Raw genomic sequence first — 23593 nt, 5'->3', positions numbered from 1 at the left:
GCTGCTGGACATGTCTAATTTTATGTACAGAAAGCCATGAGCTTCATCTGTTTCATGTTTGGCTTTGTGTTTGTACCTGTTTCTTCCTAAATAGCACAAACCACAAGAGTCAAGAAAGTAAATATGTAATACATTTAGCTTGAAAAATAAAGGTTTAATACTTTATGGCTCTTTGCTTAGAAAAAATGTAGCATAAGGAAAGATGAAGTGTGTGTTTGTAAAAGAATTAATGAGCTGAAATATTTTGATTTTGTGAGACAGGAGAAATGTCAAGCTATAATGAATGAATAGTTGTAGAAAGCCTTAGTTAATTTTTTCCTCTTAGGAAAAATCAGTAAATATTTACCAGAAAACCGTTCTAGGTACTTTAGCAACTATTTGTGTTAACATTTTCCCAGAAGAAAATGCTGTAAGTAGTGGAGAGCAGCTTCTGCTGAAGCTATGGTTAGTTAAGAAGACATGTTACAGAGGAGGGTTATTGCAGCTTAGTTTAAGAGCTCACAATTAAGTCACAGCAGTAGTTGCAGTAATATGCATTTGTTAGTTACTTGAAACATAGCTTGTGTTCTTGTGCTCTTGTTTGGGAATGAGAGGAGAAAATGTTTTCAGTCTTGCATGTCTGCATTTGCCATAATACAAGAGTACTGGAAAGTTGCAAAACCTGTAAGTGGCCTTCTCCTGCTGATCATTATTGTGATTGTGTCAGTGTTAAGTCCTACTCAGTTGAATGTTCAGCCTTGATTTTGGCATAATATGAATTTTGAAGAATTAGTTATTTTGATTAAGAACAGCTTTCAGTTTATCTCTTATGTTTAAAGCTGCATGTAGATGTTGGAAATCAAGGAGTCTTCACTGGTTTGCCTACTACAGGGTTGCAGCAATCAATTCAGCCAAAGCATGAAGAGCTAGATAATTTTGCTTTTGCATTGTATGAGCATTTCTACTTAAAGACGAGCCAAATGCTGGGTTGTGTGGAGTACAAGATGATGTGTTTAAATGCAGAGCCCACACTTGCAGAACTGATTCACATGTGTTAGCAGAGTTTTAGAATGGCTGACATGGCTACTGCTTTTAGTAACTTGCAACTTGTGAATGACCGTAGTCACTTGCCCCTCTCTGTTCCTCTGTTTCCTAATGTGGGTCAGTAGAGACCTACATATTGACAGCTACATCTCTCAAGATGATGTAATAGTAATTCTGGCTCTGCTGTAGAGTTAGATAAATTCTACTGCTGTAAATAAAGCAGCAGATTTGCTTATCTGCAGGTTCTTTTGTTGAACATAGTGCTCAGAAGAGAGTAATGTTTTTGTTCTTGGTCTTAGTCTTGGTTTTGAGAAGGGAGTGACACATGAAGACAACACATGCAAATTTATGACAGCAAGAGGAGTTTAATACTGCTTGTTTAAAAATTAAAATACTTGTCCATGTCTACAGAAACATGTTGAAATTTGCATTGGGAGTGATTTCAATTGGGATATTGTGAAGTGTGGCCTTGGTTTTGCAAACGAGCAGTACTCTGGAATTCTGGCCTTGGAGCTCTCTGTGCTTGGTGTGCTGTGTGCTCAGTTGTGTATGTGCTTGGCTTTATGCATTTAGGCTGTTAGTAACAGGCTGCTGTTGCAGAGAGAGGCGACTACCCTGGCAGGCCAGCCACAGCCCCCACCCCCACCTCCCAAGTGGCCTGGGATGATCTCAAGTGAACAGCTGAGCTTGGAGCTACACCAGGTGGAAAGGGAAATTGGAAAGAGAACCCGTGAGCTGAGCATGGTGAGTGCTGGGGGGCTGGGAGGCAGAGATGCAGTGCAGAGCCCTGAACTGGCTGCAGCCCCTTCACCCTGGCAGAAAGGCTCCCTGCTGGATGCTCACAGCTAGAGTCATCCATCTTCCTCTTCACCTCTATTCTTCAAAACCTCCTGAGGAGTTTCTGGAGTCTTCTTCACGAAGAAGTTTAATGTAGCCTCTTTAAATGTTAGTTTGTCACCATTTGAACTAAGTGTGGTGTTGACTTTGATGGAAACCAAACTGTCTCCAAGGTCCCTGTGCCATGAGCTCTATAAACTGCTTTAACATAGGAGACATTGTCTGCAGGTACAGGCTAGTGTTCAGGAGTCTGTGTGCTGTTACAGTCTGTGGCCTTTGCTTGTTGTTACAAGGATCATCCCTTCCTTTTGGGAAATACTGTGTCCTGAGAAGATGAGCATATCTAAAAGTCTGTTTTTGTCTCATGGCTTTTGTGGGTTAAACTGTGACTGCAATTTACAGGCCTTCTTCATCGTCCCTAAGGAATGAAATCTCCAGTTCTTTCAACACACTCTTAAAGAATTTTTCATCTGTCCTTTCTTTAAAGGAGAGCCAGTCTTCATTGGATATGAAAAACAAGCTTGGCACCACTAAACAGACAGAAAATGGACAATTAGAACCACAAAACAAGGTTCCAGCTGAGGACCTTACACTGACATTCAGGTAACATGGGCCTTCAACCTGTCTGTGTAACAGGAGCCACTTCTTCAGGGCCACTTTCCTCTTGAATAAATACTCTTGTCTCACATCAGCTATGATGAGGAAGCACCTACTAGACAAAGAGACTAAAAATCAAGTTTTTATAGTGCAGGTATGATTTAAGGACCTCTCTAGCTGTGGAGTAGGTGAGTGGAATAAGACTATATAAATTAATGGAACAGAAGACTTGCAGAGAGGAATCCATCTGGTCATTGGGTGATTAGTTGGGAGAAGCAGGAGTTACACAGCCACCACAAAAGAAATCTTTATCTGCTGTTTTGGTTTCATATAAAGAAATCTCCCAAATGTGCAAGGTATTCCATCCTTCTAATGTTTGTGATGTGGATGTTGTCTAGGAAGGCACAGACTTTGAAGCTACATTCACTTTCAGCTGTCAGTAGTGGACTTTTATCTGTGTAGATGCTGGGATTGATTTCTGTTCCCATTTAATAGTTGGAATAAAATGGTTTTGGGAACGCGGGAAGTCTCTACAGCAAGTATTTTCAAACAGCCACAAGCACCTATGTGTATTCAGGCCAGCACTGAAGAGAGAAGCTTGCATGCTTACATAACTTCATGTGAGCAGTTTGGAATATTAATTTTTATTCAGAATGAGCATTTTCTGAATAAATGCATTATTGCTGATGAAGTCTGTGCCTTCTTTTTATGACCAGTTCTAGAGTTTTGTGTTGCACCATCAGATTGACACCTCCTGAGCAGGAACTAATTTTTCCATATGGTGCTGTGAAAGTAATGAAATCAAAATAACTGTTTATATTTTTGAAAACAGAGGGAGGGAAATATAAATTATTATTAGGTAAGTTAAATATTCTAGAATATGTACACTGAAGTCCTCTTACTTAGAAATGAAGGAAACATCTCATTAATTGCCTCTTTTCACCCACTTCTCCCTTCTCTTCAACTTCCCTTCAGCAGTGATGTTCCGAATGGATCAGCTTTGACCCAAGAGAACATTGGGCTCCTGTCAAACAATATGGCATCTCTGAGCCTGGCAGAGGACCCCGAGGGAGGAGGAGATGGCCATGACTCCCAGCGAGGGGGAGTGACACCCACATCTGCTCCATGAAGCGAGGCCAGCACACCCTGGAGCTCCTTCTGCTGGGGTGGCAGCAGCTTCCATCGGGTGTTTTCTTCCAGGGATGATTGGATAAACCCAGGAGCAGCAGTAGTAGCAGAGCAGCAGGTCCAGAGGCAATGTGCACAAACACAACTACTAGAAACAAATCCTGCACATAGTTCACATTAACGCATTTTTTAATTAAAAAAATGAAAATTAGCAGTATCTGCAAGCAATTCAAATTAAATTTGTTTTTGTTCTGTGAATGAACTTTATTTTAATAACTTTGGACGCCTTGAATCCCAGGGCTTAAAAAAAAAAGATATTATATATATATACTCTGTTTGATTAATTGTATGATCTTAATGAAGTAGGTTTTCTTTTATTTTGGTATTATTACATACCCAGTGCATAATTCCTTATTTACCTTACTAGAGCAGTTTGGCCACTTCCTTGTATGATTTAAGGGTAAACAAGGAATGAAGGTTGGAGAGTAGCTGTGAATTGCAGCGTCAAAAGATGTGCAGCAGACTTCATCTTAACACAATTCCTCCCATTGTGGCCAGGAACTTAACCTGAGCTTCTTGCTTAAATTGCTGAATTTAAACTACAAATGACAGAGTCTTTGCAAAGGTGTGGTCCTTTTCAAAGGCTGGCGTTATTTAAGGTCTGTGTGTGTTAGAATCTGACACCTGAGTATCAACCTGCAGTTTGTCAGGGCTGCAGTGAGTCCACCCTGGATTCCTGTTCCATGGGGGAAGAATTGCACTGAAGGTGCAGCACAGATCTTGCCAGAGTTATTGAGAAGCAAATTTTGCCTGATAGATTTAATACTTCTCCAAGTAGATGCTTTATGGGCATAAGCCAGAGAAGCAGTGTCTTTTGATTTTTTTTTTTTTTAGATTAAAGATTTTGTTCTTGCTGCACATTTTTTACTTTTTTGGCATATGCTGAGGTAAGATCCTGGATATGAAGACCTCTTGAGAATGATTTTTCAAGTGCTGCTCCCTGTCTACCTTCTTGGCCTGTCCTCATTATTTCTTGCTAGGTTAGACTACTAAGTGGGAAAGCACTGGTTATGTAATAAATTACTGCATTGCTTTGGTTGGGTAAAGCAAGAGTTAATAAATTTTCTTGGGTTTTAGTTTTCTTTCCTTAACCTTAACTCCTGCTGAGGTTCTAGCAACCTTGGGCTAAGCTTTGCATTCATCATACTGTTAAATAAAACAACAGGGGGGTGGGAGGGGATACAGTCTCACTATTGCCTACCAGTAGGAGAGTCCAAACAGAAGACTCTTTTGAGTAGCAATTATTTAATTTGCCCAGTCAAGGCACCGCGTTTATATACTATTTCACATTGAATTTGATTATGCCCTACAGACCTGGCTGGTCAAGGATTTGATACACATATTGGCTTGGGATTCGAGCTTTCTTTTTTATTTAAATAAAAATTTATATATAAATATATATATACATATATACATAGTTATATCTGTATATATATTGGGTATGTTTTAAGAATTTTTTCGCATGAGCGCAGCTGTTGTGATCAAATGTCTGGGAGGTAGAAGCACTGAATGAAAATAAAAGCATTTTTTAGCACACCCCCCCACACTTTCCATGTGTCTTAACACTGGTTTATTTCACTCTTAGTTGAACTTTGGCCTCTTAATTGCCTGGAGTAGTTTGAAGCTTGCTTTTTTCTAATGCCTCTTTTAACTTTTGGCAAAGAATCAACTTTGCACTGAAACAGCTTCATCTCCCCTTGTCCCTATCCATCTGTATCTCCTACTTGAAGCCAAGCATTCCAGCCACTCTCCTTGGAGCTGAGCAGAACTGGGGTGATGCAGCTGGGAGCCTGTCAGGTCTGTTCCTCCCTTCTCAGCTCTGGGCATGAGGAGGATGAAGGTCTTTTCCTGGCTGCCTGCTTCCAAGTCACCTGACACAGGCCCTGGGCCCTCTCATGCTTCAGTACAGAGCACCACCCTCAGGTCAGCCTTCTCCTTAATTTTAATTAGTTTGCTCCTTCCTGCTGTGTCTTTATTAACACAGGGAGCTCATCTTAGTCAAGATAATTAGTGCAATATTCTAATCTAGGAGGACAAGCCCAGAATGTGCCTTTTTTTAACTGTAGTAATTGTGGGTGTAAAATTAATTTTCAAAGATGGTTGTGATAGGTTGGACACTACAGATTCATTTGTAATACTAGGAAGAAAATCTGGAGGGGCAAAAACCTCTTTACCTTTTATTTCCTGGTTCCCTCACCAAGTTAGGGATTATTCTTTTCTCCACATTTTCTCCTGGAATTCTTCAGTAAGCACTATTTTAGATTGCTGGCCTACATATGATGAATGCTTCCAAAATCTCTGGATTAGAAGGGGGACCTTACTGGGATTTTTTTTCTCCTTCATCCAGCTCTCTGTGCTGTACTTTGTGCATAATGTCCTTGTTGTGATCAATGTGTCCAGGTGAATGCCCTGTTTGTCCAGAATTATAGTTTGGCTTGTTAAATAGTTTACTTAGTATCTACTAACGGTATTGATTTTCAACTTTGTTTCATCCCCTCTTCCTCTTACCCTTTTTCTGCTTTTTTTGCAGAAGTTTAGTTGATTAAACAAATAAAACAGCAAAATGCAGTGCATGCTTTTAAGTTTTTTTCTGGAAATTGCACCTGAAATGTTCCAGTTTTGTGGAAAAACTGGGAGACCCTGGGAGACAGCTAGCTCTGTAAGTAGTGGCAGCATTGATGTTTACAAGCATGAAAATGTCTGGAGTGACTCTGTGTCTTCCTGCATTCACTCCTGTAGCCCATCATTGTCCCAGTTGTACAGGAATTCTGGCCACCTCAGTGAAATTGGTCTTGGCTGCCAAGTGGTTTAGTTCCTTCTGTTGGGCAAGAAGCAGCAGTATTACCATGGTGTCAGGGCACTGCTGCATCCTTTGGTAGGTAGGTTAAATTTTCTGCTGCACCAGACAAGTCTTGATATTTGGGTTTCAGCCAGATGGACAGCATGGACAAATCTTCAGAATAGGAAGCTTCAAGTGGTAGGTTAAGCTTCAGTGTGTCAGTGATTCAGTCAGTGTATAGATGATGTCTGTTTATTCTGTGGTGTTATTTCCCTCCTTCTGTCGACATCTCATCTGTCTGTCCTGTGACCTAGTTCATTTTTCTTAACAGGAGAAGTTTAAACTTTTTCTTCTGCTCTTCTTGCATGCTGTCCTTTTTCAGAGTAGGACTTCTTTTCTGTAGATCAGAGCACCTTTCAAGCTAGCAGCACTTTTATCCCTGTTCTTCTCAAGTTCTTCTCTCTGTAGTCTTTTCTGAGCCGTCTCTCCCCTTTTTGTGTCTTTTTCTCCTGTGGCTTGCCCATCCACCCTCCCTGATTGTGTAACAGTGACAGCTTGCTGCCTCAAAACAGAGCATTCAAATGAATTCGCTTAGCCAATAACTTCTGTGAAGTTGCCTTTTCTAATGGTGTTATTACTCAGTGATGCACAAATGTGATATTGCCCCTACTGGTAGGCAAACAGGGGATCTGTATAAACATGGTAAACTGCTGTTTTTCTTTAAAGGAGAGCCAAAGACTTGTGCTTTACACTTTTTTTTTTTCCCTGGTGTAGCCATTTTGATTGTCAGACATTTGTGTAGGGTATTGTGAGTTGACTGTATTATCCTAATAACAGTTTCCAGAAGTTAATGATTGTCAAGCCTTGCCCATGCATTGAATTGTGGAAAATCATTCCATTTAGTCAAACAATTTGCAATGTACTGAGATGTATTTGAGGTGTTGTGATGTGTTTTCAGTCTCTCATGCACTCTCTCAGCTGACTGAATGGCTCTTTTAGAGAGGGAGAAGGAACATAGAAATGTTATAATCCAAGAAGCCTTGTTTTTAAGTGTTTCTAAATTGAGTACTGATTGAAAATTTCTTCAGTTACAGTAAAAGATAAATCTGTGTTACAAATGTGACTGACTTTTAAGTTCACTGGGACTGAAAAGATTTGTGAAACACTAGCATTGCATTAAATTAGATGTGGAAGAACCAAACTTGTGATGATATTGTCTCTTGACAGCATGGACTGAGTAAGGTGGGGCAAATTTTGTGCTAGAAAGGGCCAGGAGTGAGGCTTTTATTGATAATACAAGAAAGCTGCTGGCATTTCCCTTCCTTGAGCTACTCAAACTCTCACAGACTTCTTACTAAAGTTTTCAGGTTCAAAGAGAAATCTCTTAAAGTCTGAGTAGCATAAACCCTCATTTCCACTGCCATTTTTAATTTTGAACTATAACAAAGCAGACTTACAGAATAGTTATCTGGAAGACCCCCCACTATAAACTTTCTTTCCTGGACTGGCTCTTTCAGACCTGCTTTTATGAGAAAGAAGAAATGCCATGCCAGTGTTCATGAGGCTCAACAGTGGGAGTGCCAGCCAGCTTCTCTGCTCAAAAATGGGAGAAAAGACCCAAACATACACAGTGTGCAAGTTTTTGTGCTTGTCTGTGTGTGTATGGAAAAGTGATTTTGGTCCTAGGATAGATAGAAGGAATAAGAGCAATGCTGCTGGGGCATGATGTTACCTTCATATTCAAATTTTGTCATCATTCACTTTCCAAAACACAGCCTTCCATTCCTGCCTCCTGGTATTGCTGATTTGAAAACAACCAAAAAAAAGTTAGCGTGTCAGCCGCTTAATTTCTTGTATCACAATAAATCAATTTCCCTGGGAGGAAAAGGAGAGCAGGAGTTTTTGAGTTGCCTGCATGGTAATGGAGTTGTGAACTGGAAAAACATCCACCTTGCTTGAGTAAGTGTAAACTGAATTTCTGAGTAAAAATAAAGTAGCTCTTCTGAGCCACCTTTTGTGTACAGCTATGGTGCCAAGAGATGGGTGGTTATTATACAGATTATTATGTGGCACAAATTGATTTGCTCTCAATTCAAATAGACTCTTAAAATGTCAAAAACTTCATTGGGAATTTTCATTTCCATAGTGAACTGTTACCAACTGCATTATTTTATCTTGGAATGTCAGGGGATGACAGGCTAAAGTTAATCCTAGTTATACAACATAAGAAAGGGATGTGGGGAAATGTTGTCCCAGCAGTGTCCTTCTACAGTTAACATGTGGCCTTTATTCTTCTGTAGGAAGAAGAATGTAACTGCTTAGTGTTGTCACAGACTTCAGAGCAATTCTTGTGATGCAGGTAGAGCCTTGGTTAGCAGAGAAAGGAGAACAAATTTAACATTTCTTTTCTTTATAATTTTATTTCCTATTGGCAAGTGTAATATTGTTCCATGGGAAGTATGGCAAGCCAAGAGGCTGCAGCTTTTTTTGAAATTTCCCAGTATAAAGAGCACATGGCAATGTGGATTTGTCTGCATCAGGAACATCACAGTCATTTGATGCTTAAAATATGTGGCCATAATAATCAAAATTGGATTCCTGTAGCTTAGTAATGTGAGTAATTATCTGATCTTTCCCAGGCAATCTTTGCAATCCCAGGAGTTTGTGTATGATTTTTAGTGCTAATTGCAAGGTATTCAGCAGTTGGGAGGGTTTAGGTGCCTGACTTCATCCAGCAAGGCAGCTTTCCTTGGATATACTGGTTGGATGTTTTCATATGCCAGGAAAGTACTGTTTTGAAGATCTGCAAGTTTTAGGAAAACACAATTGTCCAATTTGAAAAATACAGTATTAGGAGAGACAGAAGCAACAGGTAGTGCAGTCTCTGGAAATAAAAAACATTAGACATGATGGAATTACATGTAAAATGCATATGGGGTAAATGTATCTGTAAGAGGAAAAAAAATATTGTGGAGTATTTGATGCTCAAGAAACTATTTGCTTTTTCATAATGTTAAAAAGATTTCGTTAATAGTTCTGTGGCAGACAGTACTCACAAGTCTTTGGCATCCAAACCAGATTGTATATCAGATGGATCCCACAACTGGATGTGTGCACTGACCTCTTTATTTGTAGCTTTTTAAAAAGAAATTTGGCAGCAGCCTTTAATAAATGCATGAAGCAACCTGAAAGGAAGAAACAATCCCGTTCACATCACAGCTGCTGCACAGCTCACAATTGGTTCATCTGCAGCTTTTCCCAAGTGAAGCTGATCAACATGGGCAAAACAAATCACTTTGAGAGTTTCCAGTAATTTTAAGGAGTTCCCATTCCCCCTTCAGCCTGTGCTTGCTGTGTAAGCAGCTTCCATGCTCAAAGGATCTTTCCTTCAAGTCAGCTTAGCAGCTGTTCTGTAGCTTGGCTGTTTTTCCATATTTTCTCTAACTGGTAGCATCGTGTTAAGCTCTTCCCCTCATTGTATTTGTTGCTATGGGGAGGAAGAGGTGAAGCAAGATGTGTGAGAGGAGGGAGGAAGAATTGTGGGATCTGTATGACAGCTTCCACTTCTTTGAAATCATCTACTTCCAGTTGTGGGATTTCTCGATATGTGATTTTTTTGTGGTTTTTGTAAGTCTCATTTTCTTTGCTCTTGTTAGTTCCTTACAAGTCTCCCCGAGACATTCTGCAGTCATTATCACCTTTTTGGGTGGAGTTTATTTTATTTTTTTGGGTTGTTTGTTTTGTTTGGTTTTTTAAATAACTTTTTAACATTGGTGCATATATGCTTGGGATAGAGCTCATGTAATTATCCAATCGTATTGATTGTATGTGATTGTGCCCTGCAGAGGTATATTTAACAAAAAATAAAATAAAGGATAGCCTAGGTAATAAAGGAGACCATGACATTTGTTGAGTCAGGTTATGAACTATTTCTTAAATTTATATAGGATCCCAGACAAGTGAAATTCCATCTGCTGTTTTCATGAATCAATGCTAAACAAAATATCATTCATTCTCTCCTTGTGTTTTTCCTTGCTTTTCTTCTGCTGTTTTCTTCCTTTCCTGTTTCTCTTTGCCATAAACAAAAATTCTCAATCTTTCATGGGAATGGCTGGCTCTGGGTTGATAATGTAGATAACTATTGTTTGTGGCTATCAAAACATTCACAATAGGAGTGGAGATGAAGTAGAATGTACGAGAAGAATTCCATAAATTGAATTCTTTGCAAGTTCAGAGAAATTACAAAGTTTTGTACATACAGGCCTGGTTGTGGGGGAGATGTTCAGAGGTCCATGGGGAATTGCTGTGTCTTCTCCAGGACAGGTTAGGTGCTTTACTACCTCTTGGGGAAACTGAGATAACAAAAGGAGTAGAAGAAAGTTCTCTATATCCAAGTCTCTGTGCCTTTACTCCTCCAATATACTTTTTAGGCTTGACAGAAAAACCTTTTAGGTACTCTGCTGAAGTAGGACAGAATGCATTGAAGGAGGCAAAAGGCAAGAGGATCCAGAGATTTGAAAGTCAGTATTGGTCTTCTTTATTTAATTCTCAGACCTATAGAGCCAACAGTGTCGCTTTTATGTGAAAGAACAAGGGAGTGGAGACCTACTGTACATGAATGGCAGTTACATAGGAAAAAAAGTTTAAATGCTATTTCTTCTTCCCTCTTCTCCTTGCTTTTCTCCCTCTTTCTCCATGACTTCACCTCGCTCTCCCAGAATATCTGAGGGTCCTTTGAGCTGCAGATTGAACAAAAAAAAAAGTGGAAAAGTGATTCATTATGTGGTTTGTAAATAGCTGGAAATGTCTACAAGGTCTTACCTGCTTTTCTGTCAACATTTATATTAAGTGATAAATTAATGAAGAACACTTTGAAGTATCTCTTGTTTTCTGTCTGGGATGAATGTACATTCTTCTAAATTTTGTGTGAGGGCTAAGACTGTTGGACCATCTGACTAAGCTTTTCATCAGCTCAAGGTATGTGTTCTGTGCCAGGCTGGAGCATAGGAGACACCAAATAGCAGAGAAGCCACATGTCTCCTGGGTTTGGTCTGCTCTCATTCTACTCTCTTCAGCCACCTGTAAACAAAGTGGCTCCTTCACCTGGTCACCAGAAGTGAACAAGAAAAGATACTCAAAATAATCAGGTTTCTTTAATTGCCCAGAGTGTACATATTTTAAAATCAAACCAGACCCTTCAGAGCAAGGAGTGAGCAGGATTTGTCTAATGTTGAGCCTGGTTTGGAACTTGCCTTAAAGTGAAAGTAAGTTTTGCTCCACGGTCTGCTTTGTGGTTTTTAGTCTTCTCCTTTCACACCTTTTTGTGGTCTTTAATAAGTCATTGTCTCTAAATCTGAAACTGGATGAAGGTGCTGCTTCACTGAAAAACTGACCTTCTACTCCAGGGCAAGCAGGGCCTTCTGCCCCTTGAGTTTATGCATAATGCTCATTATCTGGGCACCATGGAGCAAGGTAAGGTGTGTTTTGCTGGGCTGAAGACCATCACTGCTCATTTTTAGGCCCCCTCACACTTCCACACTTAATTGCTGGAAGAGTCAAAGCATTCAGTGACTATAAAGGAATTGTATTTAGTGGGAAATCCAGCAGAAAACTAAGTTTCAGTTGGTAATGGTTTCCTTACCCTTTCTCCCACTAGTCTGAGGATTCAGGGTCCTCAGGTAGTGACTCACTTCAAAAGGAAAAAAAAGAGCTGAATTTCAACAGTTGCTGCTTTTAAAAGGAAGATCTGAAGCACTGGAGAGTCAGATCCCTCTGGAAGGAGGTGGTGGGTGCTCTGCATCAAGAGAGATTGGGGAAAACTTGCTGAGTTTCTTAATGTGGAAAAGAGGAGAGACCAGGCTCAAGTGGATGGTACCTGCTGGAATTTTTGTCCCCTTTGGATATGAATAGCAGGACAGAAAGAATGTTGGAAAGACGAGCTCATGAGATTGCTTGATCCCATCTTGCTCTGTGAGTGCAAGAGTCATTTTCCCTGTGCATATCCATGAAACTCAGCTGTGAACACCCAAAGCACAAAGCAAAATTAAGGCAATTTATGTTCCTCCTCACCAATCAGGTATGTTTAAGAACTGTTTCTTTCCAGCTGGGATGTGTTCAGTTGTTTCTGTAACCTCCTTCCTCCTAACTGTGAACTCCAACTCCCTGAAGACTAAAAATGTGGGAGAGACTAAAACCAAAGTGTGATGCTTTATCTGTCCTGCCACAGGCTGCCAGGCTTTGGTGCTTGGTTTAGAGCCTCTGATCTTTGCTTTGGGTCTGGGAACAGCAGCTTTGGGAGAAAAACAGCCCCTGCATTAGAGCAAACAAGGCATCCAACAGTTTGGGTTAACACTGGCCATCCTGGGGGCTTCCTGGATAGCTCTGCTCAGATGCAAATGCTGGGTTGTTATTGGAGCTAAACCAGCCATGAATGACCACTTACATGCAGCATTCAATAGATAGATGTACTCAGCTACCCTGGAATAAATGCCCTGGGAGCTCTGTGGGATGTGCATGGTTGTTTGCTTTTGGTTTTACTGCTTTGAGCTCCCTCTGAGCACTGGGTAAATGGAAACCTGTGCTTGGGTGTCTGCCTGGGTGTGGAGCATCCCTATTCATCTGAAAACCCTGGGATCTGTGAGCATGTCAGTTACCTCAAAAAATTAACCCAGCAGCCACCTGAAGTAACAAGGTGCAGTATGTGAGTCCTTCCTTTCTCATGGAGGACATTTTTTACATTACCCTTCACTTCATCTCCACAATCTGTCCCATTTAACTAGGTCCCATACTGATACAGTTAAGTCTTTTACTTAACCCCAACCAGTTTGCAATTGCATTTTCTATTAAGGGAAAATGTTCCTCTCACTGGAGGCTCAGCACCTGCTGAACCAGCCTGCTCCTGGGATTTGAAATTCAGGGAGCAATGCTGCAGGGTTTGTGGAGCAGCTGCATCCTGGATCAGAAATGGTGTTTGGTCCTGCTCACTACTCTGCCCTGGGAATCTGGACAGGAGCTGGGGAGCTGCTGTTAATCCTCAGCTTTCCAGCTGTGTAAGTGAAAGGTCACAGAATATCCTGGACTGGAAGGGACCCACTGGGATCAGAGTCCAACTCCTGGCCCTGCACAGACACTCCAACAATCCCACCCAGGGCCTGAAAGTGTCCCAATGCTCCTGGAGCTCTGGCAGCCTTGGGGCCGTGCCCATTCCCTGGGGAGCCTGTTCCAGGTGAGTGTGTTTAAGATGGGATGTGTTTGAAACTGCAGAATGTGAAGTGGGGCAATTTCTCCCAACTTGTGTCTGTTCAGGAAATGGGATACAGGTGACAGGGCTTGGGACAGATGGAAAACATTTTGCTTAGCTACAAGATCCCAAAATTATATCTACAAACAGCTTTATATAATATATAATTTTTATTCAAACTCTTGAAGGGTTTGAGGTTTTTCTTGTGGGATAAACAGTTCATTTTCTGTTGGCAAAAACTGAGGGCATGTGGCACTCGTGTGGGGTAGGTGGTCAAACTCTCCCTTGTCAGATTGAACTTTAAAACCTCTTTCAAACTAAACATTGCCTGTTTTTTCCTACTCTTTGCTTAACCTTCGGCAGCTGGTCATCAGCCTTTGGCCTTAGCATCCTACTCCCCTCCCACCATCCCCTGCTGCTGTCTCAGCTCTGTTTGAGCACAGAAATCCAGTGGGGAAACTGCTTTGGGCTCAAGCAAGGCTGTTCTCTCAAAAATTTGCATTTACCTCCTAAAAGCAGAAGGCTTGGAGGTACAAGGGGCAGGTAAGAAAAACAGATTGCACACATCTTTAATTGTTAATTAATTCCTTGAAACAGCTTCTTTTCCCTTAGTAGGAGCCTATGAATTTTAGCTGCTGCCAAAGTGGCTTTTTGCTCTATTAGAGAGTCCTCCCACCCTAGGTGTCATGAAGGCTGGCATTCTAAATTGTCAGGCTTGGCTTATCCCCAGCCTCCAGCAGGCATGGTGTGGAGAGCAGTTAATGAAGTCAGGAAGCCCTGAGTAATTGCTGGCTGCAAAAAAGCACTGCTTGTTTGCTTTGGAGTCAGGTTTTGGGGTGTGAGGCAGCGGGGAAGGTTTCTCAAGAGCCTAAATGAATCTCAAAATGGTTTGAGCTATTTTGTATTAGCTGGGCTGTGTAGCACAGTGCTTGGCTGCTGTGGGACATTCCTACCACTACCAGTAGCCCCAGTAGGTTCAGTAGGGTGGGTGCTGGGGGTCTGTAAGGCCAGTTAACCATCCTGTCCTGCAGCCATGGAAGAGTGGATGGAAATGGTGTGTGCTGGTGAGAGCCCAGCCATGTTGCACAGCAGCCGAGGCATCGGGGAGTTTCTCCATGCTTCCCCAGAGCCTTCTGATTTGAGCTGAATCAGCAACTTGTTTCTTGGCTTTCTGCACTTTTTGTTGCTTCACCCTTGTAAGAACCTTTTCTGATTTCTGCATTCCCCCTGCCAGTAATCCTTTTCAGGCAGTGCTGTTGTGGGACTACTTTTGGCATCCTTCCAGATTGACACATGGAGTGCATGTCAGTGCTGCAGAGGAAAAGGGAGCATTGAAGAGCTGTGGGGGGAGGAGGAGTGGGTTTTGGCCAAATTTTATGACAAAGAGCTGGTCTAAGAAACAGCAGGGGCTCTTGCCTGTAAGAGACAAGATTGGATCTGTCAGATGCTGGGTCAGCCTTAATGAATGGTAAAGTAGATTGAAGGTGTTAGCATAAAGTCCTGTATCTTCCCTGAACTGATGGAGTCAGGGCTTTACTGCAGAGTAAAAACAGGGAGTCTTTCTCATTTAATGAGGACAGGGTGAGGATGGAGGTGCACTCCCAAGTCATGTGCTTTGGCCTTTAAGTATGAAATTAGATGAGCAGCATTTGGTGTGATGGCAAACACCACAAGCTGCTTCTGGCTTGGCTGAGGCAGGTGTTTGTCCTGTACAGACAGGGTCAGGACATGGCTTTCCCTGGAGGGTGAGTGAAGTGACAGGCAGGGGACCATGGTGAGGTTGTCCTTTCCATGGTGGGACTGGCCACAAGTGTGTCAGTGCTGCTGGAGCTGCAGGACCAAGTGTGGGTGAGGGAGGGCTGCTGCAGGCAGTGGAGGGCTCTGCTCCTGGCCCCAGGATTGCACACTCTGGAGTGTGTCTGGCTTTTGCTGGCTGCCTTTTCCTGTGGGATTGAAAGGTTCAGAAGCACAGCACTTCCTGGAGTGTTTTCAATTGTCTTAATATTTTCCTTTCTCTTGGCCTGGGTGTTGTTTTTTGTTTGTAATTGGTTAACTTCCCTCCCTTTTTAGTTTTTTTTTTCCCTTTGTGGTGTTGCATCTGTCCTAAACCTTTCGCAAGATGATCTCTGTGTCATTACCAGCGAGAGCTGTGGCCATGGCCTGAGTGAGTCCCTCTTGTTTTGCTGTGCTATCACACAGCCTTGGGCTCCAGACAGTCTTGGTGCCAGATGAGGTAGTTTCTGCTTTTGCAGAGGAACAGATGAAGTCATTGTCTAAAAGCCCAGGGAGGGTGTTGTGGAAGAACCCAGAGGTCTCCTTCATCCCAGATCAGCCTTTGAGCCTGCTCCCATTTTCCTCCAGCAGGTGCTGGCCCACCAGCACTGGAAGATCACAGACATGGAGGTCACCAGTGCTAAATGCAGGTGACTTCTAATTTAGTTTCTCAGAAGGCAATGCTTGGTAGCCATGGCAGTGAGTATGTGGGGGCAGGCAGAGACTTACCCAACTTAGACACACGTTTGGAAAAGTGCCCTGTAGCAGGCAAGACCTGGGCAGGCTGCCAGCCCCTCCCAGTAGTTGTTTCCCAAACTGTTGTGGCTGTGGTGCTTGAGCTTCCTCCCATGGGGTACATACACAAAGCAGTCATGCAAAGGGCATCTTAGAACCACAGCATGCAGGCCCTGGGATGGCCCATGAGGCCTTGCTGCCAGAGCTGGTGGGAGATGGGATTTAGGAGGAAATTGTTCCCTGTGAGGGTGTGAGGCCCTGGCACAGGGTGCCCAGAGAAGCTGTGGCTGCCCCATCCCTGGAGGCATCTGTGGTCGGACAGGGCTTGGAACAATCTGGTCAAGCAAAGGTGTCCTTTCCTATGGCAGGGGTGCAACCAGATGATATTTAAGGTTCCTTTTAACTGAAACCATTCTGAAGTTCAGTGTTCTTTAGCAAAGGGGAAAATATAAATTATCTCTCTCTGGCTGGAAGATTTTCTGAGAACTGCTTTTGCTGGAACACAGTAATTCCCGTTAGCCTGCACTCTTTAGGTACCAAGGACAACCAGTTTGCATTGAGGTGCTATGAACTTTGGACAGGAGTTGTTATGATGTACCAGCTACACCATACATGCTTATAAAGTACATTTTTTGGGAATTAGAGATGCTCAGTCCACGGAGGGACCAACTTCCTTGGAGGCCTTTTCCTTATCACCTTTCTTCTCTGCCATATTATTTCCTACATCAATAACTGTTAAGTTCTGTAGAGCTGAGGTGAGCCTGGCAGGGTCCTTACACTTGTAGTCACCTCACTGGCCAATGGGGAGGACTCACAAGTTCAAATCATCCATTTTGGTACAAACTTGTCAGGGCTGAGCCTGCTGCTTAAAAAAGAGGGGCCCCAGGTCACTAGAAAAACACTGATTTCAGTCAGTATATTGCTTCTAAAAGCATTGTGTGCACGCAGGCAAGCCTGTCCTCCTGCTGTCTGTCTGTCCTTGCTTGTCCTGCAGGTGCAGGGCAAAAGGATGACTGAGGGGGCTGTGGGGCTGCTGTCACTGTGGTGCTGGCTGGAAGGGGCCCAGGGCCATGGAGCAGCACAGGTTTCACAGACAGGCTGTGTGTCTGAGCCCTGTCTCTGGTTCCAGGACAATGCATCTCCTCGTGCTGTGCCTGCTCAGTGTGTGGGGCCTGGCTGCCCCTGAGCACTACGCTGTGGAGGACATCTGCACGGCCAAGCCCCGCGACATCCCCGTGAACCCCATCTGCATCTACCGCAATCCCGACAAGAAACCCCAGGAGGGAGAGGGGCACGAACCAGCCAAGGACAAGCTGCCAGAGTCCACCAACCCCCGGGTGTGGGAGCTGTCAAAGGCCAACTCTCGGTTTGCCGTTGTCTTCTACAAGTACCTGGCTGACTCCAAGGACAGTGGGGAAAATATCTTCATGTCCCCCCTCAGCATTTCCACAGCCTTCGCCATGACCAAGCTCGGAGCCTGTGGCAGCACCCTCCAGCAGCTCATGGAGGTTGGTGGAGATTCCTCAGCCTTTTCTGTAGCAGGTCTGAAAGACAGGAAAGGTGATCATGGCTAATGGCTGCTCACAGGGTCTCAGGATTTGCCTTGGGGAGGAAATCCCAAGTTGGAAGGACATTAAAATTCATCTTATTCTACCCTCTGCTATGGGCAGGGACACCTTCCACTAGACCAGGTTGCTCCAAACCCTGTTTCTGGATTTGTTTAGATCCCAGCTCTTTCCCCTTACTCCCTGTTGGGATCCAGCATTCCTGGCTTTGAGAGGTTAGTTTTTATCTGGAGGAAAGGAAGCCCGTTTGGAAGGTGAGGGAAGGGAATGGCAACAGTTTGCCTCTTGCAGATTGAGCTAAGCTTTTCCTTACGTAAAAAGCAGGAAAAGCCATGATACCAAGTCATGCTGCAGATGAAGTTTTTCACATTCCTTCTCTCTTCCTTGGGACAAAAATGAGACACATGGGAGACCCTGCAGTCCACCTGACTTTCAGGGCAGGGGAGCCTGTACACGGGGAGTCACTCCCTCTACCTGTTGGCCCTATACTCAGGGGATAGTTCTCATCCCAGACTAAGAGGTAATTCTGAGTTCTGGCTCTTCTATGCCGCTAATTTAAGTCCCTGCCTGTCCTAGCACCATTCTCAATGCCAGACCCACTCACTTGCTGTGTGGGGTTTCATGCTGCCCATACCTTTTTCTCCAATGGGAGACCTCAGCTCAGAGGAGCCTTTCTCCCTGCAATGAGGAGGTGTGAATCAAACACCTCTGTTGCTGTCCTTACAAATCCTGCCTCTGGAACAAATAATGTTGGTGGTCTCCTATCATTATCCACACAGCCTGAGTGGAGCAGCTATAACCACATCTCCAAAATCTTCACTTGTGCATTCCCCTCTGGGCAGCCCTTCCCACTGAAAGGGGAACCTTCTCCATTGAGCCACCCACACCAGCAGTCCTACCCCCCTATTCCCTATGAAATGGCTGGGAACACCAGGAATGCCTTACAGGAAACAGTGCCAAAAGAGATTCATAAAGAGCAATGGGCTGTGGGAGTTTCTGTGCCTTAAAGCCCTGAGGTTGGATAGCAGTAGAAAGATCATAATTGTCCTTCCAGCTGGCAGCTGGGAACAGATAAAAAAATTCCCTGTGCTGCAAAAATCTACCCTCAGAATGATTGCTACATATTCCCATTCCCTGTAAAAATAGATAAGATGTACCAGAAGTACTCAACAGGCCATGAGAATTCCTCCTGGGAAAGTGCAGCCTTTAGCATTTTCACAGGAGAGTTTAGCACATGTGAGTCCTCCCATGACCTGATAGGACCCAAGAGCTGCAATGCTCATCTCTGGGCTGTGGTAAGGGGTTATGAACACTGTGTTAATTTTACAAGCACTTAAAGGTCTTGGGCTGGTGATGTGTTGATTTTCCAAACGTTTGGGGTCCTACACACATAGGGTGAAGCTCTGAGGGCCTGCAGATTTGTTGCTGTTGAGGCAAAGGCTGCACCACCATTTCCTCTGGGGCCCAGAGCACAAGAGCCTCCTAATGGATTCCTTGTTGCTGTTTGGCTTGTCCAGGTCTTTCAATTTGACACCATCTCAGAGAAGACATCAGATCAGATCCATTTCTTCTTTGCCAAGCTGAACTGCCGCCTGTACAAGAAAGCAAACAAATCCTCAGAGCTGGTGTCAGCCAACCGTCTCTTCGGGGAGAAATCTTTGGTCTTCAATGAGACTTACCAGAACATCAGTGAAATTGTTTATGGAGCAAAACTCTGGCCCTTGAACTTCAAAGTGAGTTTGAACTACTCAGGATTTTGCTTTTTTTGTTTGGTTCCACCCCCCACCCCCAGTCCATCCCTGTATTTTGCCCAGGAAAAGTGAAGTGCTCTGCTCTGGGTGTGTGGGACACCAGTGAAAGCAACAGGGAATCTGGGATGCAGCTCCTCTCACTTCAGCTCGCCCTAACCACAGCCATGTTCCACTCATCACACCTAAGCTTATTGTCCTCCCCCAGCACATACCCTTGTGAGCCTGTCTCCTGCAGAAGGGGTACAAAGAGGGGTTTAAAACCCCTGGCTTAACCTTTTTTTGGATCTCTTCCCTTAGGAGAAGCCAGAACTTTCCAGGCAGATCATTAACGAGTGGGTGGCTAACAAGACAGAGAAGCGCATTACAGAAGTAATCCCAGAAAGTGGTATTGATGATCTCACTGTCTTGGTCCTGGTCAACACCATTTATTTTAAGGTAAGAAAAACTAACAGAACTGGGGAGCAGCACACTTGCTTGGAGGAGACATGCTGCTCATGTTTGTTTTCCTCCTCTCCTAGGGGCACTGGAAATTGCAGTTCCCAGCTCCAAACACAAAACTGGATGTATTTCATAAAGCCAATGGTGAGACCTGCCAAGTCCCAACTATGTACCAGGAGTCCAAATTCCACTATGCATTCATTGCCCAGGACAAGGTCCAGGTGCTGGAGCTGCCTTACAAAGGGGATGATATCACGATGCTGCTGGTTCTGCCCAGTGCTGGGACGCCACTGGAGGAGGTGGAGCGAGAGCTGACCTCAGAGAGGCTGCAGGGCTGGATTGATTCCATGAAGGAGATGTCTCTCTTTGTCTACCTGCCTCGCTTCCGCATCGAGGACAGCTTCAGCCTCAAGGAGAAGCTGAGGAAAATGGGACTGGAAGATCTCTTCAGTCCGGAAAATGCCAGACTCCCAGGTGAGATGTGGAGATAAGGCAGTGCAGGGTAGAGGTGAGGAGGCAGCCATTCCTCCCTAGGCAGGGCAGTAGGTGCAGCAGCACACGAGGAACGAGCACATGAAAGCATTTCTGTGTTGCTGCGGTGGTGGACTCTCTGGTCAAGTCCCACTATGGACACTCAGCCATGCTCTGCAGTGAAGACATGGCAGCTTAGCAGCCAGTTGCACGTGGAGGAGGATGTTTTTGTTTTAGGGCAGCCATGCCTTCTGCCTGATCCCAGGCCATGGAGGATGGGAATGTGTTCTTTCTTGAGCTGTCTCTAAACTGAGTTTCACCTTTGTATATTTTTGTATTTCAGGTATCATTGCAGAGAGCCGCACAGACCTGTACGTGTCTGAGGCTTTCCACAAAGCCTTCCTTGAGGTGAGCCTTGTTTGGTGCCAGCGTGTTTTGCTTTTTAAAAACAAATATTAAAGGGGAAAAATTAGTTCTGAACCTACAGTGTTCAGTTCTCAGCAGTCTGGGGCTTTGGAGGGAGGCTGGCCTGTGTTCTGCGGAGGAGGAGGAGGGTGAGCCCTCTCCATGAAGCATAATGCCTGTATTTTAATCCCATCTTGTCTCTTGGCTGGCAGGTGAATGAAGAAGGCAGCGAGGCCTCAGCTGCTACAGCTGTCACCATCTCTGGCCGTTCCTTCCCTCTGAACAGAAAAATCTTCAATGCCAATAGGCCCTTCCTGCTTTTCATCCGGGAAGCTGCCCTCAACACCATCATCTTCATGGGCAGGATAGCTGATCCCTGCTCCTAAAGGGGCTGGTAGGGCCTCACTTCTCCCTCCTCTGCCTCAGGAAAGGGAGGTGGGGTATTGCCACTAAGTGTGGGCTGCTCCTGGGGTGCTTGGTCTTGCTGTTTGGTGCCAGCTGCAGGGAGGGACTGCATCCAGCTGGGCTGTCCCTGCTCCTCCCTGCCATGTCAGTGAGGGGGCTCATGGGTCACCTCACTGTCCTGTCCTTTGTGGCAAGGAAAGCTGAATTTCATCTGGTACTGGTATTTTTGTGGCACCCAAGTCCAGCATTGCTGTCCTTCCTGTGCCCAACCCTCTGTAACTCTGATCACTTGGTTCATTAAAACCTATAGATCTGTATGTAACAGACTGCTCTCTGAATGCACACTTTACACTGAGCCACTTCCTAGACTTATTTAAATTCCTCTTTTCCAACAAATGGGGCTCCACACTGGAAAGATGAGTGGAACAGCAGCAGCCATAAGGCTTGTGCTGGCTGGGCTGGAACACCCTTCTGCAGCTCCATGTGGCTGGAAGAGCTGCCAAAAGCTGTGCCCTGCTTGCCAGCAGCCCTGGTGTGTCCTGTGTGCCCAAGTGCTGGGAGTCACTAGTGACAGCCTTGCATAGCCAAGGCTTTGAAACTCTTTTTTAATGCTAAGATTTCATATAACAGTTACTGTAGCAGCAGTGCCCATGAACCACGACAGTACCCAGGTAAGGTAACCAGTACCTGTAGCTTTGATAAAAATAAACTATTTCATCTGCAGGTTTAGTCCAGGAGCTGAGGTGTCCTGGCCTGCTGCCAGGCCACATGTGATCAGACCTCTTGTCTTCTCAGGGTGGCTGTATTGCTGTAGGACCTTTGGCAGGGCTGTCCTGAAGATGCAGATGTCTCCATTTCAGGCAGCTGTTTCAAACCAAACAGTGAAAGCACAGGTCCTGTCCTCAGGAGGTGATGGAAGTGGTGTGTGCAGACAGTGGGGTGCACTGCCCAGTGGGCCATTTACTCTGGATTTTGTAGGACTAGCAAAATATCCCCCTTTGTAAAGGCTTCTCTTGGCAGGAACTGCTAGAGCAGCCAAGCAGTGAGGGAGTTAACATGGACAGAGCTGGTATGTCAGATCTTTGGTCACTGGCTCTCTAGTTTTGGAAGCTATCAGGGGTTTGACTCTTTCCTGTTCCTAGTAGGATTGTTTGAGCATCTGTGCAAGTAGTGTGTGACTGGGACATGGAGAGCCATCTCCTCCATTGTCCCATGTGCCATGGCGAACCCTAGAAGGACACATCTGAGAGGTGTCCTTCAGGGGCTCCTTTAGGTGCATGCTCCCCTGGGGCAGTACCTTGGAAAGAAGCTGTGATGGGCTGGCACCCTGGGAGAAAAGGGAAAGCATTTTGAAAATCAGAGTTCAGAAAGCAGCTCTTCCTCTCCCTACCCTCCTCTGGGAGGCTTTTCTTGCTGATCCCATCTTCTGCCTGTAAACATCACTGACAGACACACAACCTCCTGTAACTGCTGCCTTTTTCAGCTGAGCTCCAGGCTGTGGAGATGCACACTGGGGAAAGAGGAGGGCTGAGGCAGTGCCTGGGCCTCCCTAGCATGGCACTGAACCAAAATGCTTCCCCTGCCACAGGCAGCTGGGAAAACATCCAAAACTTGGCCTGCAGCAAGAGCACAGGGCTCGCTCCTCCTGGGGAGACTGGAAAGGGTTCAGCCTGCTGAGGAGGTGAGACAAAACTCAGCCAAAAAGGACAGAAGCTATCTGAGTTGCCAGGAACAGCAACCTGGCACTGTGCAACCTCTCTCAAGCTGCTCAGCTTAGGAGAGTGTGCAGGACCAGACAGAAAATCCATGTTGGGTAAGGACCATTCAGCTGTAAGACACAGACAAGGATCTGAGTATTAAACCATTTAATTCTCAAACCACTCACATGCATAATGTTCTTTTACACAGTGTTAAAAGAAAGAAGAAAATGCATTTTTTTTAATACAAACAGAATTTCAAGTATACATTTATAGAATTTTCCAAGATTCTTACCCAAGTTGCTAAGTTCTCATTCACATTGTTCTTAAAGCTGTCCAACGAGAGCGCTTTTTGCTAAACTGCTTTCAATGCAATTGAACAGTCCCCTCTACCTTGATTTTATTTCCCCCTTTCCCAACTCTGGTTCCCCTGCCACCCCTGCCCACCCCTTCCAGCAGTGCTGGCTGTCCCTGGACACAATGGCCATGGAACTTTTGTTTGCCAGTGCCTGCTGGAAGAGGAAAAGGGAAGCAGTCATGGAGGCCCAGTTTGGAAACAGCTTGGAAAAATCACTGAAGAACAGTCTGATATCCACAAGTTACAGCAGGCTTACTCTTCAGCCTACTCCAGACTAGTCTGAACACTGACTTTTTAAAATTGAAATAAGGACTGCAATTGAAAATAAAAT

At 44.4% G+C, this 23593-nt stretch overlaps 1 protein-coding gene across 2 annotated transcripts in view; it reads left to right on the top strand.

Moving 5' to 3' along the window:
• Nucleotides 1-21524, top strand: part of LOC131560311 (roquin-1-like) — a 55666-nt gene extending 34142 nt beyond the window's left edge. The window contains exons 18-25 of one of the 2 annotated variants that reach the window (XM_058808989.1): nucleotides 1624-1767; nucleotides 2348-2463; nucleotides 17302-17680; nucleotides 19255-19470; nucleotides 19786-19923; nucleotides 20007-20400; nucleotides 20741-20805; nucleotides 21015-21524. In XM_058808989.1, coding sequence (XP_058664972.1) covers nucleotides 1624-1767; nucleotides 2348-2463; nucleotides 17302-17680; nucleotides 19255-19470; nucleotides 19786-19923; nucleotides 20007-20400; nucleotides 20741-20805; nucleotides 21015-21188 — 1626 coding nt within the window. In that variant the 3' untranslated portion in view covers nucleotides 21189-21524. Of the gene's footprint in view, nucleotides 1-1623; nucleotides 1768-2347; nucleotides 2464-14074; nucleotides 14208-17301; nucleotides 17681-19254; nucleotides 19471-19785; nucleotides 19924-20006; nucleotides 20401-20740; nucleotides 20806-21014 lie in introns of those variants that run through there. The other variant, XM_058808988.1, reaches the window with a different exon arrangement.
• Nucleotides 21525-23593: the final 2069 nt, after the last annotated feature.

This window comes from Ammospiza caudacuta, chromosome 7 (assembly GCF_027887145.1).
Source record: "Ammospiza caudacuta isolate bAmmCau1 chromosome 7, bAmmCau1.pri, whole genome shotgun sequence".
Taxonomy (NCBI): Eukaryota; Metazoa; Chordata; class Aves; order Passeriformes; family Passerellidae; genus Ammospiza; species Ammospiza caudacuta.
This window is presented reverse-complemented; position numbering and strand designations above follow the sequence as displayed.